Source organism: Porites lutea, chromosome 1 (genome assembly GCF_958299795.1).
Source record: "Porites lutea chromosome 1, jaPorLute2.1, whole genome shotgun sequence".
NCBI lineage: Eukaryota > Metazoa > Cnidaria > Anthozoa > Scleractinia > Poritidae > Porites > Porites lutea.
In genome coordinates, this window is record NC_133201.1 from 57050652 (window position 1) to 57064186 (window position 13535).

Genomic DNA, 13535 nt, shown 5'->3' on the forward strand with positions numbered 1-13535 from the left:
TATATACTATTATAAAGGTGTACGGCAGGAAGGAAGGGGGTGGGGTGGGGTAAAATAAGCGCACTGTCGGCCGCTATCGACGTAAAATAAGGACTCCTGATCTTTTTTTATCTTTGGAATTAAATGAATGTACCTGTACTTTTCAGTTTCATTTGTTAGCAGCTGACGGACAACTGGAAAATGCTCTTTCTATTCTTGTGGTGACCCTGCCAAGAATTGGCAAACCTAAGTAAATAAATGAATAAATAGGAGGAGGGTGTTAGCCAATCAGAAACAGCGAAGTATTTTGAATGAGTAACAAGAACAGGTACTGACTCGGCGCACGGCGCAGGAGCCCATAACCCTGGGCTCCTGTTCGGAGGGAGGACAATACCCTGGGGACGAGTTGGCAGGTTTATATACCATAGTGCAACGCGACCTTCACTATACAAAGATGGCGGCTGCTGCTGCTGCTGTGAGTTTTGTGGTCTTTTGAGGCACTTCAGCTGATAAATGGTGTTAACATGAAACGATTACAAATTGATCAACATGGCTGGTTCAAACGTGTACAGTTATTCTTCTGTTTTACTTGCACAAGCAATCTGGCCCGGTGAGTAAGGTTTTACAGATGTTTTACGTTTCGTGCATGGTATAACCATACAAGCTTTAATCAATAATATTGTCTTCAAGGGTATGGATAAGTTAACTTAATTCTATACTTATACTGATCGATGCATGAGTACTAAATCAAAACCTGCAAAGCTTTCTAAGATGGATACTGTTTGGTCCGTCACTATAATACATGTATGGCTGTAGATGTTCCCCCCATATAGTCATGATCAAGCAAAACACTGAAGAGTGGTTGCAAGGACCAGCTCTAGGTATCTGGATTAGGGAGATGCATGTCCATCTCACAGTATCTCACAGTATCTGCAGAGGCAGAGTTGATTGTTTAATTAAGGCATATTATAAGGATTCAGGTTCAAATGAAGAACCATTTATTTCATACATGTAATACTATACACTCATCATAAGGATTCAGGTTATATTCTAATCACACTGAAACAATTATAAAATATTTTGTAACGAATCTAAATAATCACAAAACACAGAATAGGAGTGGGCATCAATCTCATTTATTGATGAAGCGAGTGTAGAGCGTTACAAAAAACAGCAATACAGTTTTACAAACTCAGGGAAAATTACACCAGTCAATAAAATAAAAAATCCAGGGTTGAAAGAGATGCCTCAAATGGCTCTTGCATAGCTTAACAAATCTTAAATAGTGTACTTAGCCCCTTGAGACTCCTTACAAGCACACCTTGAATACTTCTGCAGTATTTATGCAACCTAATATACACACTCTTGTGAAACCAACAAAATGTTAATGTTGGTAAAATGGATGGCCAGTTGTTGGTTTATAAGTTTGCCCAGTACATTTTCTCATGAATCCTTTTTTTTTTCATTTTTCTCCCCTTAGGTAAACCCCCTATTCTCATAGCATAACAACCTGCTCAAACTAAATCCACCACAGACATTTGCCAAGCAATGGGTAACAGGCAAAGTTCCAAAAGAAGGGAGAGTCAGATTGTACGTCCAAATTTGGCATCAGCTGTCAATCCATCACTTCCACCTGAAGCTGTCAATACACTTGCAAACTGTCTGAACCGCCTTCCACTTGTTCTTGATAAGAGGGTACGGGATGAGGTGATACGTCGGGTGGAACTGGTCGAGACCCCTGATACTCCAGAAATTCTTTTAAGGAAGGGTCAAGAGCCATCTGGAATTTATGTGCTTGTGTCTGGAAATGTAAATGTTGTGAGTGAAAATGAAAAATATGTTCTGAGAGAGATCCAAGCTGGTGATTGTTTTGGTGAAGTTTCAGTCCTTTTTAATATCAAGTGCACTGCTGACGTGAAGACAGTGAACAGGTATAGAGAAGTATTCAAGTGTTTGATTTAAATCTTGACAGTGGTGCCATTTGTGAAAGTTCTTTTTCTTTTTTCAAATAATGAAAAATTTTTGCTTTGTAAAGGTACGTACAATTACTTCATGTTTTAGTGAAATAAATAAAAAATAATCAAACTGGTGATTTGCTGTGTTGCTATGATGGAAAAGTAAGCAAAATGCAATGGATATGGTTGTTGAGAAATTAGTAATATTTTTATGTGAAAGGAAATATTATAAATCAAGCATTGCTTTTAAAAAATGAAGTGTTATTTTTATAACACTGTAGTTTAATGAAGTCATTTTTAAACTTTTAAAAAATCTGTCAATTCTTTAATGATTCTTTGGTCTTTATAAAGACATAAGATGAAGATAGTTATAAATGCAAGTGACTGAGTAGCCTCTTGATGTACATAATGTCGTCGAAAATTATTGTGAGGTATATATTAAGTGTTATTGACCAAGCATGCGGGCAGGATGGCTGGATATTGGCCAAGTTCTTTTTTGTTTTTTCATTGACCAAGATGAAGTAGAGGTCAATATTCAGTCCATCTTGACCAAATAAACTTGGACAATAAATGATTTATTATATGGCCAAAAAGTAAACATTTACTTGCGGGACCAACATGGGAAATCCCCAGCAGGCAAGATTGACCCATCTTGCCTGCTCAGGTAGCCAATCAGAATGCAAGATTCACTTCATCTTGACTGCTCGCGGATTCAGCCTTATAATAAAGCATTTTACACCAGGATCTTAGAGTTATTTAAAATAATTCAGGTTTCCAGGCACTTAAGTCTACTTTGGATCACTTTGCTCCTCTATCTTTTCAAGTGACATGTGTCCATTATCTTTTTGTCTTTTACAAGTTGTGTAATTTTGTTGCTAAAAACTTCTGATGCTCGTCAACTGTTTACATTTCCAAGTGAAGTGACGCTGTTGCAGTGGTTTCAACAGAGGTTAGTGACACCTATCTTATGTGCTTATAGTGGATGCTAAAATAAATAAGTTAATTGTGATAATTATGGAAAACCTGTTTCTCCTGTTGTTCCGTTATATAGCAATGTGACACATGTATAAAGTTTAGGTCCTGTTCGCACTATACAAATTTTTTTTTGTTTTGCAAAAAATCTGGCAACAGGAAGACATTGCTAGTTCAAATAATTTTTTTGACGTACCAAAATTTTCTCAAGCGTAACCAAACTTCAAAGATTCCATCCAGAAAGTTCGGAGACCTACAATTTTTTGTCAGTTGACAAAATCCTCTGTTCTTTGACAGCTATGTATAAATGCTCTAGGCAATTTGCTACAAATACAAGATGTTGTACATAGCTCTGCCAACCAGCATGGAGTATAAATGTTATTGCGGTCAAGTGCCTCTACATGTGTATAACTAATATAAAAATTTGTCAGTTCCATCTAATTATGTTATTACCTGAGCTAAAAGCTGGGGCTGATTATTCACAGAAAATGATAATTATTTTAATTTATTATCTGTGCGTGTTTGTGCTATTAATAGGAGATACTTTGACACCAGTAAACTGTTCAACAGTCACCAGCTGTCTCGTGAGATTGCCCTTGATGTGCTACAAAGGGTAAGATCATTTAACAGTTAATGAATGAAGCTGAGTATCTTATGAAGAATTATGGAGATCGAGGAGGGTGTTATCCGTCGAGGCCGTAGGCCGAGGCGGATAACACCCTTCGAGATCTCCATAATTCTTCATATGATACGAAAGCCGAATTCAATAACTGTTTTATTATTCTTTCAAAATAATTTCTAGTTTAAAAACATAGCTAACATGCTTACCTTCATCGATCTATCGATGTTCAGTTCATCTTCGATAGTGTACGTTTAGGTTTGTCCAGCTCCGCAAATTTTCTCCAAATAGCAGATGTCGCCCTTCGAGTTGTCTTCTTGCTGTTCTTGCCATGTTTTTAGCTATTTTTTCGCCTAGTTCTTACTCTTGAAACGAGTGAAATGTCCGCCATTTTTTCAAGTTCACAACCAAAACAACTCAACCTCGTCCCCAGGTCTTCTCGGTTAACGGTGCCTTAACCTGCAAAAACGCTGCATTTTTGACGTCATTTCCACGTTAAAGTCAAAATTCTTCCAAATTTGGTCATCAGTAACTGGTTATGGTGAATTAAACGTGTGCTTTTAGCCAATCAGAATCGGGGAAATATTTTGAATGAATAATAATATTTATTAATAATTGAAATTATACCAAAAGTAATTTAGGAACTGTATTGATCTCTGTTTTCTTGAAAATTATTTCAAAAAAACTTCAAATATCAATTTTAAGCAAATTTTTAATTTTATTACAAGTAGATTCCTTAAAGTAATTTATTTTTGTATTATAGTCTCCAGTGTTGCATGGTTGGAAGAAAGAAGCTTTAGATGCTGTAATAAAAACAGTTAAACCTGGTAAATTAAACTTAAGTTAAAAAGATACTAAAATATCATTTTATTATTTAAAAATAATAGTAATTTGAACTATTCAAATCAGCAACCCCTGACTGAAAAAAAAAAGGTTGTGGTTGTGTAGACTACTGAAATTGATTGAGGAGCACCATTACAGTATTTTGTTCTATGCTGCTGTAAACGTCACAACTCATGGAAAAACTTCTGAATTTTATTTGCTTTTAAAGTACAGTTTTTACATGTAACATGTACTTGACCACGGTTTATTCAGGGTTTGCATATTTGCCAGTCAACAAGAAAAATGTTTAACAGAAAAAGAACAGGCACTTTTTTAAAGAAAAGTTAGGAACGAATAAAAAAGGAAATTGTTACATTGCAGAAATTATTATGCTGTATCCCGCAAATAGCATTATTACCAAAGAAGGATGGAAGGGGCAGGAAATATTTATTCTTGTTCATGGACAGTAAGTACATTACATACAAATTGATATTATAATCCTTCCTGTGTCACGTGTAATTGGTTTAATTCACATTTTTTGTGTTTATAGTTTGAACTGCTTTAAGACTGAGTGACTGCTGTAACTGAATTTTAACATGAAAAAATAGAAACCCTCTGTTTAATAATACAGTGGAACATCCTTGTGACCACCCCTTATTAGATTCAAAATATCAAAATTTTCCTATATAGTCAAAGCTCTGTGATAAAATTAAACCTCTCATAAAATACTACCCTCTTCATTGTTTTTAACATCTTGTAATTAATGACTTGACTCATGGTCTGACCTCTGACCTGCTCGTTGTTCATTGAATGTACTATGCCACTGAAAGTATACAAAGAACTTTCATTGACAAACTGAAACCACACATATCATAGCTTAGAAATTAAGTGCAATAAATTCTCTTCCAAAAAGAAAATGTGATGGGACCTTTCTTGGAAGAGACCCCTTGTGGTTTGATTTCCATGAGTGACTATCTCCCATAAGCAACCACTAAATTGCATTTTGGGCAGTGACTTATCGGAGGTTCCACATTTTATAATGGGCAGTCTCTTGGTGTTGGGGACAGGTGCAATCACCAAAATTAATGACATAATTCAAAAGCATGAAAAGACACCGCACAATACCCACACCACAACACAATAACTAACCAACAATAGTTTCCACAACACCAAGAAAAACCTGTTTGATGCACCGTGCCCAAATAGACTAGGCACTGATAAGGTGGTGTGGCAATCTTTACAGTAAATATTAAGGGCACTAATTTTTATTTGCCTTTGCCTTAGAACCTTTATGATGATCCATGATCCATTCAATTTGTTTAGGAGTTTTCAAACCAAAGAAAAATTTGAACCACAATAACATGGTATTTGAAACTGAGACAACAGTTAATATGAACTCACTGGTTACTCTATTTGTACTCAACAGGGTGACATTTTCCACTGGGGACCAAGAGCTTGCTACATTTGCTGCTGGAGAAAAAGGCTTCTCCTTTGGTGAAGAAGGTATGTTGATTAGCCGCCCTTTATTGGGCTATACGTATGTGACACCGGCCACAGTTGATTAGGTGGCCCTGACATTTGTGGACTTGAAGGTGCATAATGTTCAGTAGCTTTCCTATCACTAATTTGGATCTTTCTGACCAATAAAAGTGTCGCATTAATTTATTCTGTGACAAGCAAAATAAAAGTTTAAGGATTGTATGTGCAGAGTCAGGGAGCTGCTAACATACAGCTGTAATCTGCAGTGCTGTTGTTTTTATCTTTGATGTTTGCCATTTTTCATAAGCAGTCTCCTCTACTAACTATATGGTCATGAGTATATTGCTGCTGTTATTGTCAGTTCACATCTCTTGTAAATTCATCTCTCAGATCTTAGTATTCTAACAATTCAACTTTACTCACATGTTGAAATCGGTCTCGCTTCCTTTTTTTGTTCAACATGGTTACAAGCATTAAATAGAAAGATAAATTGATTCACTGAGAAAAAAACCAAGCTGACATAAATTGCTCAAAAGATGAAAAATTAATGTCTCGAAAAGCATCTACTTACATTAGGGTGAATTGTGTCTCTGTCTTCAGTTTTTATATTCACATATCTTCACTTCTTCTCAACTGCTAGGAAAAACCAAATTTTAAATCTTGCACTGGCTTTTAAACCTTAACCCTTAAGGGAATTTAGGGGACACATTGCTATGGGCAACCAATTTAATTAAATAACAACTGCTTTACAATGTACAGTGCTGTAGGTCAATTCTGTGTTAAAAGTACTGTGATTATTTTATTAAGTGCCTTTACCCATACACAAAATGCACCTGTAGAGTTATGAAGAAGATATTAAACAAATTCCATCACAGAGCATTCTGCACTAACCATGACATTTTTTTTGGTGATTTTACTGAGAAGGAATATCATCAAAAATTGAATAAGCTGGCCCAAATTTTCAAGTTTCAATCCATGTCGAATCCTCACCATCTCTTGCAACAGAAGTCAGTTGAGTAAAGTTTCAAAAACAAAACCCAGCTTCTTCTTCTCAGTAACTGCAGCCACTTGTTTTTTTCTTAAGGGGGTTATGTCATGTTATAGATCAGTACTAGCACTTTTTCTCATCAATTGAATCCCAAAAATAATGGTCCAGTTTGAATAGCACATGTACATGTATTACTAATACAATTTTTTTTACTACCTCTCAAAAGTGACCATCTCGTAGATAACAACATTTGCTGCCATTAATTAAGGTTAATTTCAGACTGTTGTGGTATAGGGATGTTGAATGTTTGTCAGAAGACAGTGATTTCCCGCCAGATGTTCTTAAACTAATTTAAAGTGAATGTTGTTATCTAGGATATTGTCACTTTTGTGAAAGTTTTGCTATAAATTATATAGCAAAACTTCCATATGGAAGGAATTTAATTGTTACCATAAATAAAGTAGTTTTGATTGTGAGTATACAACACTATTCAAATTTTGTGTGACATTGTACTAATAAATGCTGCAATTTATTGATCATTCAGGTTTTTTCACTGGGACTGAGAGAAGATCCACTGTGAGGTAATAATTCAGGTTAAACATAATCTAGACCCATGGTTCCCCTCTGAAGAATAGGGCATCGTCATCTGAAAATTACTACTGTCACAATCTTTCCAGCTCTAGAAAAGAAATAATAACAACATAATTATTTTTTACTCTTAAAAAATTGTATTAGCTAGGCTGTGCTCTAAGGAAAATTGAGGGGAGCCCAGTGCTCTGAAACTTTAAAATCTAGGGTGCCCATAGCATTTGATTTGTATGAAAAAAGAAAGATTTGCTGGTCACCTGAAAGCAAAAGTTAGGCACCATGGGCCACCGGGCTCTGCTATAGCACAGCCCTGATGAGTAATACATGTATTTAATAATAATAATAATTATTATTATTGTGGGATACAAACTACATGTACAGTGATTTTGTTACAAATAGTTATGGTGAGTCCTGGGACTCATATTGTGAAAAATCATGAGTCCCTGCTGTCCATAACCAATGAGTTCCAGTTCAAAATAACAAGGAATCCTAAATTGAAAATGCTTGGGTTTTTATGAAAGCAGACAATTAATCTAGAGACAGATGCCAAAACTCTTTATAACAGTTTACTGAAATTAAAATGTATAGTCCTTCTATATATTTAAAGCACAAAAAAGACAAACAAATATGCATCTTTAAACAACAGCCACAGAAATCACACGGACAGGATATAATTATTATAAATATATGAATGAACTTGCTGAAAATATAGTCACAAAAATATATTTCCTGCAGGAAAAAACAGTCCTCATTGTTCTCAAAAATTACACAAACCACTATTATTTTGTTGTCATGATTTTATACTGGGGGAAATTTTTCTTGCCAGTGATGGTGGTGGTAAGGTGGGGGGGCTTTTATTTTATACAACAAACTTTATTGATTTGCAACTGAACTATACACAGTATTGTACACAGTCAGTCAAAGTTTTTGAATGTGACCTCCTTGAGAATAGCAAGTGGTTGCATCTAAAGCTGGTCATTTATCAGAGTGGATTCTTGTCAAGTTAAAAAGCTAAAAGTGAAAAGAAGTATTTTTTGTTCTTTAGGTCATCTGGGCCTTGCCAGGTCATTACGCTTCGGGAAGAAAACTTCCATGATGCTTTCAGTCAGGTTTGTTGAAATGATAATTTATTTATTGTTAGGAAACCTTTTTGTTATGACTATTCCAATAGGCAAAGAAAATGTGGACACAGTAATCCAAACTGTATGTGCAGATGTATCGTATTGACTTTATAACATGCCACTTGATCCCATACTGTACATAAATAGTGTTAATGTTTATGGGTGGTTTAAAAGGTGTGAATGTGTTAAGCTACTACGCTGTAAATTATCTGTCTATTGTGAGGTCCACTGTGATTTGCCTGCACAGTTTTGACCAGGGACCTTGTTATTCCTCACTTGTTGCTGTTGCAACATCTAATACAGCCGTTTTGGGTGGGCCAACATGTTTGTTCAAGTTTCAAGATATCTTGAAGACTTGTGTTTCATAGCATTTTGCAAATTTCAAATTAATTTAATGAACATTGGTTAGAAAGCTAATAACATCCCATGATATCTAAAGCGCTTTAATATGAAGGTTTCTAATTTCATTAACTTTGTCTGTTATTTTAATTTTGTTCCCTGCTTGCAGTTCACAGCAGAAGCATCTCTACTGCAAGAACTGAATGTAAAGTGGAAACAACAAGTAAACCAGAGAGATGCTGAGTTGTACACAAAGTATGGAGGTGCTTTGGATCTCGAGGTTTGAAACTTTCTTTTTTTTTCTTTCCATTTACATTGATGTTCATACACATGTAGATGCCTGTGTAGAGATAATTATTGCATTGTTCTTTGCATGTTGTCCATACTTAAAACACATTAACAATTGTCTGCTAAGGAGGTTTCTTCTTCTTCTTTTTTTTATCATTTGTGATCATTTGTTTCATTTCCTCGTTACCTTTTTGTTTTGGATATCTATAGAGCTTGAGGTGAATTTTAATATTCGTACAGTGTCACAACTTTAATTTTTTGAAATCTTTTTGGGGGATTACATTTAGCTTGATGTATATTGTCTTGCTATGATACCTTCTTTTCAAAAAAAAACTTATTGATTAACAGTGTTTGTTTCTGTTTTGGTTTTCTTAGATTTTGAGGATGACTTTGAAGCAGGTAAATAAAATGAGTGGTGATTGGAGTCTCAGACAAAAAAAACTTTCTTGTACCCTGCCTTTTTGGATTAAAAGAAACACTATGCTTTTGCACTGTTTTCATGAACATCAAGTTAATTCTTGCACAATCGCGAAATATTAGATCTGAGGATTTAAGATATTTTTTAAAGTTTTAATATTCGTCTCGTCCATGATTGAATGTTAGCAACCATGAGGTAGTAAAAAAGGAGTATTGCGAATCCCCCCCCCCCCTTGACGGAATGCTAGTCCATCGTAGGGTTGCCCCCCAGCAGTATGTCGTCGGTACCCATTTATACTCCTGGGTGAAGAGGGCCAAAATGGAGTAAAGTTCTTTGTCTAAGGAAATAGCGCGAAGGGCGAGGCTTGACCCCGGACCTCCAGATCCGAGATTCGAGGTGTTAACCACTCGGCCACACACGCCTCCACAAGCGGCCAAGAGATCCTTATGATAGCATTCACAACTGTTGGTATAGAAAAAAAGTTTATGAAAACTACTGATGATCTTGTCAAATATAAAGTAATATAAACATTACAAATAATCTTGTCAAGGACGAAATACTCACTCAATATTACCTACATTCACTCTGGAGAAGTGGTTGCCGAATATAATAAATTAGAATTAAAAAATATTAATTGAAAGGAAACGAAATCGAGCAGGTAAATCAGTTTAAATTTAAATGGTTGGGGTTTGTTTACCAGACAGATGAGTTCCAGCACTGTCCTCCTGGTTTTTTATATCTTATTGCATTGTCCATGGTCATCAAGGAAGTTCAAGCAGATGAAGCTGTGCTGTCTAAGAGACAATACCAAGATGGTAAGATTATACTGTTCTGCAAAATTTATCAATCACTAATAACCACGGTGGTACAGATAGTCCTACTCAGTGAATCGACTCTTATATCGCCTGATGAAGACCTGCAGTATGGGGTCGAAACGTCGCGATCAATATCTAGGTGAATCATGAGACAAACTGTAAACAAACCGCTCATATCATTTAAGTTGTTTCTGTCTTTTGAGTTGTGAAAATTCACATAATCAATAATAATAAAAAGATAATTTCCGTTGTTTACCCTCGGCAGTATTTATAGCACTAATGCTAGTGGGGGCGAGCAAATTCCTAAAACGAACAATTTGAATGAAACATAATGTGGTTAAGAATCCCATGCAACTGGCCTGAGGCAAACCAGTTGGCTTTTTACAAGCGTGGCCAAGGATTTGGTTAGTGATGACGCGTCACTACTTAAACCTGGGTAGTATAAAACATCAACCAAAAGGGAAAAGTTTGTATATACAATTAGCATGTCGAGTCTGTGGACAAAAATGCTTAAGTGTGAGCATTCACTTACCCAGGTTTTTCAGGCCATTTGGCGAAAATTGCCTATTTGTGGTGTTTTTTTTATAGCTTTTAAATATTTTTAATCTTATTATTGTTAGTTTTCTTTTGGTGAAAAATGTGTTTAAGGCCTCGTCCAAATTAATCCGTATATTTTCGAAACCACATTTTTCTACGCGAAAATTATCGACTTTCCGCCCACACGAAAACAGGGAATCCGCGCGAAATATTTTATTCGCGGACTATTCGTGTAAAAAATATGAAGTTTCAAAAATACCCTGATTCGTGTGGATGAGATCCGGCTTAATCAAGGGATGCTAGCATCTATAGGTGGTTTTCACGTTACGTCATCGCCGCCATGCTGGTGGACGGTAAACAAAAGATCGCTCATTAGCTCGTTTTGTTTGTCCACCAGCATTTGTTCATTTCACCATTGTTATTTGTGTCTCCCGAGACTGCATGAAAACCACCTATACCTAACCCGAATCTGAAATCCCAGTGGACGGTAAAAAAATGCACAAAATAGCATGATGCACGTGCGAAGTTGTTGTTTTGTTTATTAAACCTACAACTGTACTGCGTTTTTTTTCCCGTTCTTGTTGACGTTGCTGTTGTCGTTGCTTAAGCTCTTTACTATTAATACCGTAGGCCACATACTCCACCATATAGTGCTGGGTTTAAACGTGTCCTCTGTTAGGAGCCTTACACAGATGGAAGGAGTATTTTTTAATATCCTTTTTTTTTAAGTTACCCTGTTTAAGGTTGTTTTACTTGCTGAAAGAAAAGAAGAAAACTAAACCAAACAAAACCAACCAACCAACCAACCAACAAAAACAATCGAATACGAAGACACGTACCCTACTGTCTATGAATCGTACATGGCTTGTGAATTTTAAGAAACATTTTTTCTCTTCCAAGATAGATATTCACGATGTTTCCTAAGTTGAATGATTGTTTGTATGTTTTTTGTAGGTGGTACTCTCTTTGTAGTACTCCAAGGAAGTGCTGAAGTGATGGAAGATGATATACCTGCATCACACACCGTGGGGCTTAAACAAGTCTTCTGTAAGCAGTATTTTCGTTAAGTCCTGCTAACCGATTGAATGCACTCAAAAATTGCCTGCTTCTGATCAAATCAACGCTTGTTGGGCGGGCGGAGAGATGGTGGGGGGGGGGGGGGGGTAGGTGGTGGGGGTTGTATTAAGTGACATTTGGTCAAAAACTCGTCACAGTTACACCACTCGTCACAGTCGCAACACTCGTCACAGTCAAAGCACTCGTCACAATCACAACACTCTTCACAGTCACAACACTCGTCACAGCCAACAGACTCATCACTGTCACAACACTCGTTTTCAAATTCCGTTTTTTCACGTCCAGCACAGCTGTACATAGGTTATGCAATTTCTGGCTGAATTCGTGGGTTATTCGATAACAGCTTATAAAAGTATAGCGTTTTGCCAATAATCAATCACAAGAAAGTTGTGGGTTTAGGTAGTTTCAGACCACTGAAAAGACCTGGCCCGGGTTATTCAAACGTTGGATAGCGCTATCCACCGGATAAATCACTATCCAGAAGTTAAGTATTAGGGAAACCAATTGCGCTATCGAGTGGATAGAGATTTATCCAGTAGATAGCGTTATCCACCGGATAAATCACCATCCAGAAGTTAAGTATTAGGGGAACCATGTGCGCTATCCAGTGGATAGAGATTTATCCAGTAGATAGCGTTATCCACCTTTTGAACAACCAGCCAGCCTGACAATTAATTACCCGTTTGTTCCTTCCCACAATACTCGTAGATGTGATCATATCTAAGTTTGTAAAGTCTAGTTTGTTTTCGTACAGATATCCACAGCAGATTTCTCTCTCTCAAGCCTAGTTTGTACCGAAAGGCCTTGCAGACATTAAACAATTTCGTGTTGCCTTAAGGCTTAAGAATTGTTACGCCCCAAAGAAGGATTTTTGAAAACGTGTTTACCTAAAATCGCCGCTATTTATGATTGTGTCAATGGACCTCAGCCTCGCTATCTGATAATATATCTGGTCCACGATTGTTGGCTCGCTCAAAGTTCTGCATGCAATCAGTTTCGAGCATTGTGTATAGCCTGACAAACATGCACCAGGTATGCTTTACGGATCACTGTTGATTTACAGTTAAGACTTACGATAATAGAAACAAAGAGAAACAGAAATGAAATGTTAGTATACGTATTTATTTAAAGAAATCTGCTCACAATGAACATAAGAAGTGTAAAGACAACATGTAGGATAATATTCGTGTTGATATTGAGGTTAACGAACTTAAGCTGCAAATGAGTTTGACTAGCTCCTATCCTTTCTGCTCTTTTGTAGGGAAGGCTGGCAACATGCCTGTCCGGGGATGGGTAAAAGCAACGGAATTGTGTGTGGCAGCTGTTTTCCCAGAGGGGGCAGTAAGAGAAGCCGAGAGTACATTCCCGGATGTTGTACTTCCCAGACCTTGAGCAAACATTCTTTGGATGGAATAAAATAACGCTGAACGGGTCCCGCGTCTGGGTGCTTCAGGAATTATTTACGTGAATGGATAGTGACATTTTGCCTTCGGCAGAGGATGGGTGTGCTACGTTCCAGACAGACTTTATAACGCTGC

The 13535-nt window shown here is 36.7% G+C and overlaps 1 protein-coding gene across 1 annotated transcript; it reads left to right on the top strand.

Moving 5' to 3' along the window:
* Window positions 1-1143: 1143 nt before the first annotated feature.
* Window positions 1144-13535, top strand: LOC140922991 (uncharacterized). Its single transcript, XM_073373044.1, has 13 exons — window positions 1144-1910; window positions 2794-2883; window positions 3444-3519; window positions 4289-4352; window positions 4729-4813; window positions 5774-5850; window positions 7359-7395; window positions 8448-8511; window positions 9032-9142; window positions 9526-9549; window positions 10269-10383; window positions 11875-11967; window positions 13259-13535. The coding sequence occupies exons 1-13, from the start codon at window positions 1528-1530 to the stop codon at window positions 13387-13389; spliced, it is 1350 nt and encodes a 449-aa protein (XP_073229145.1). The 5' UTR covers window positions 1144-1527; the 3' UTR covers window positions 13390-13535.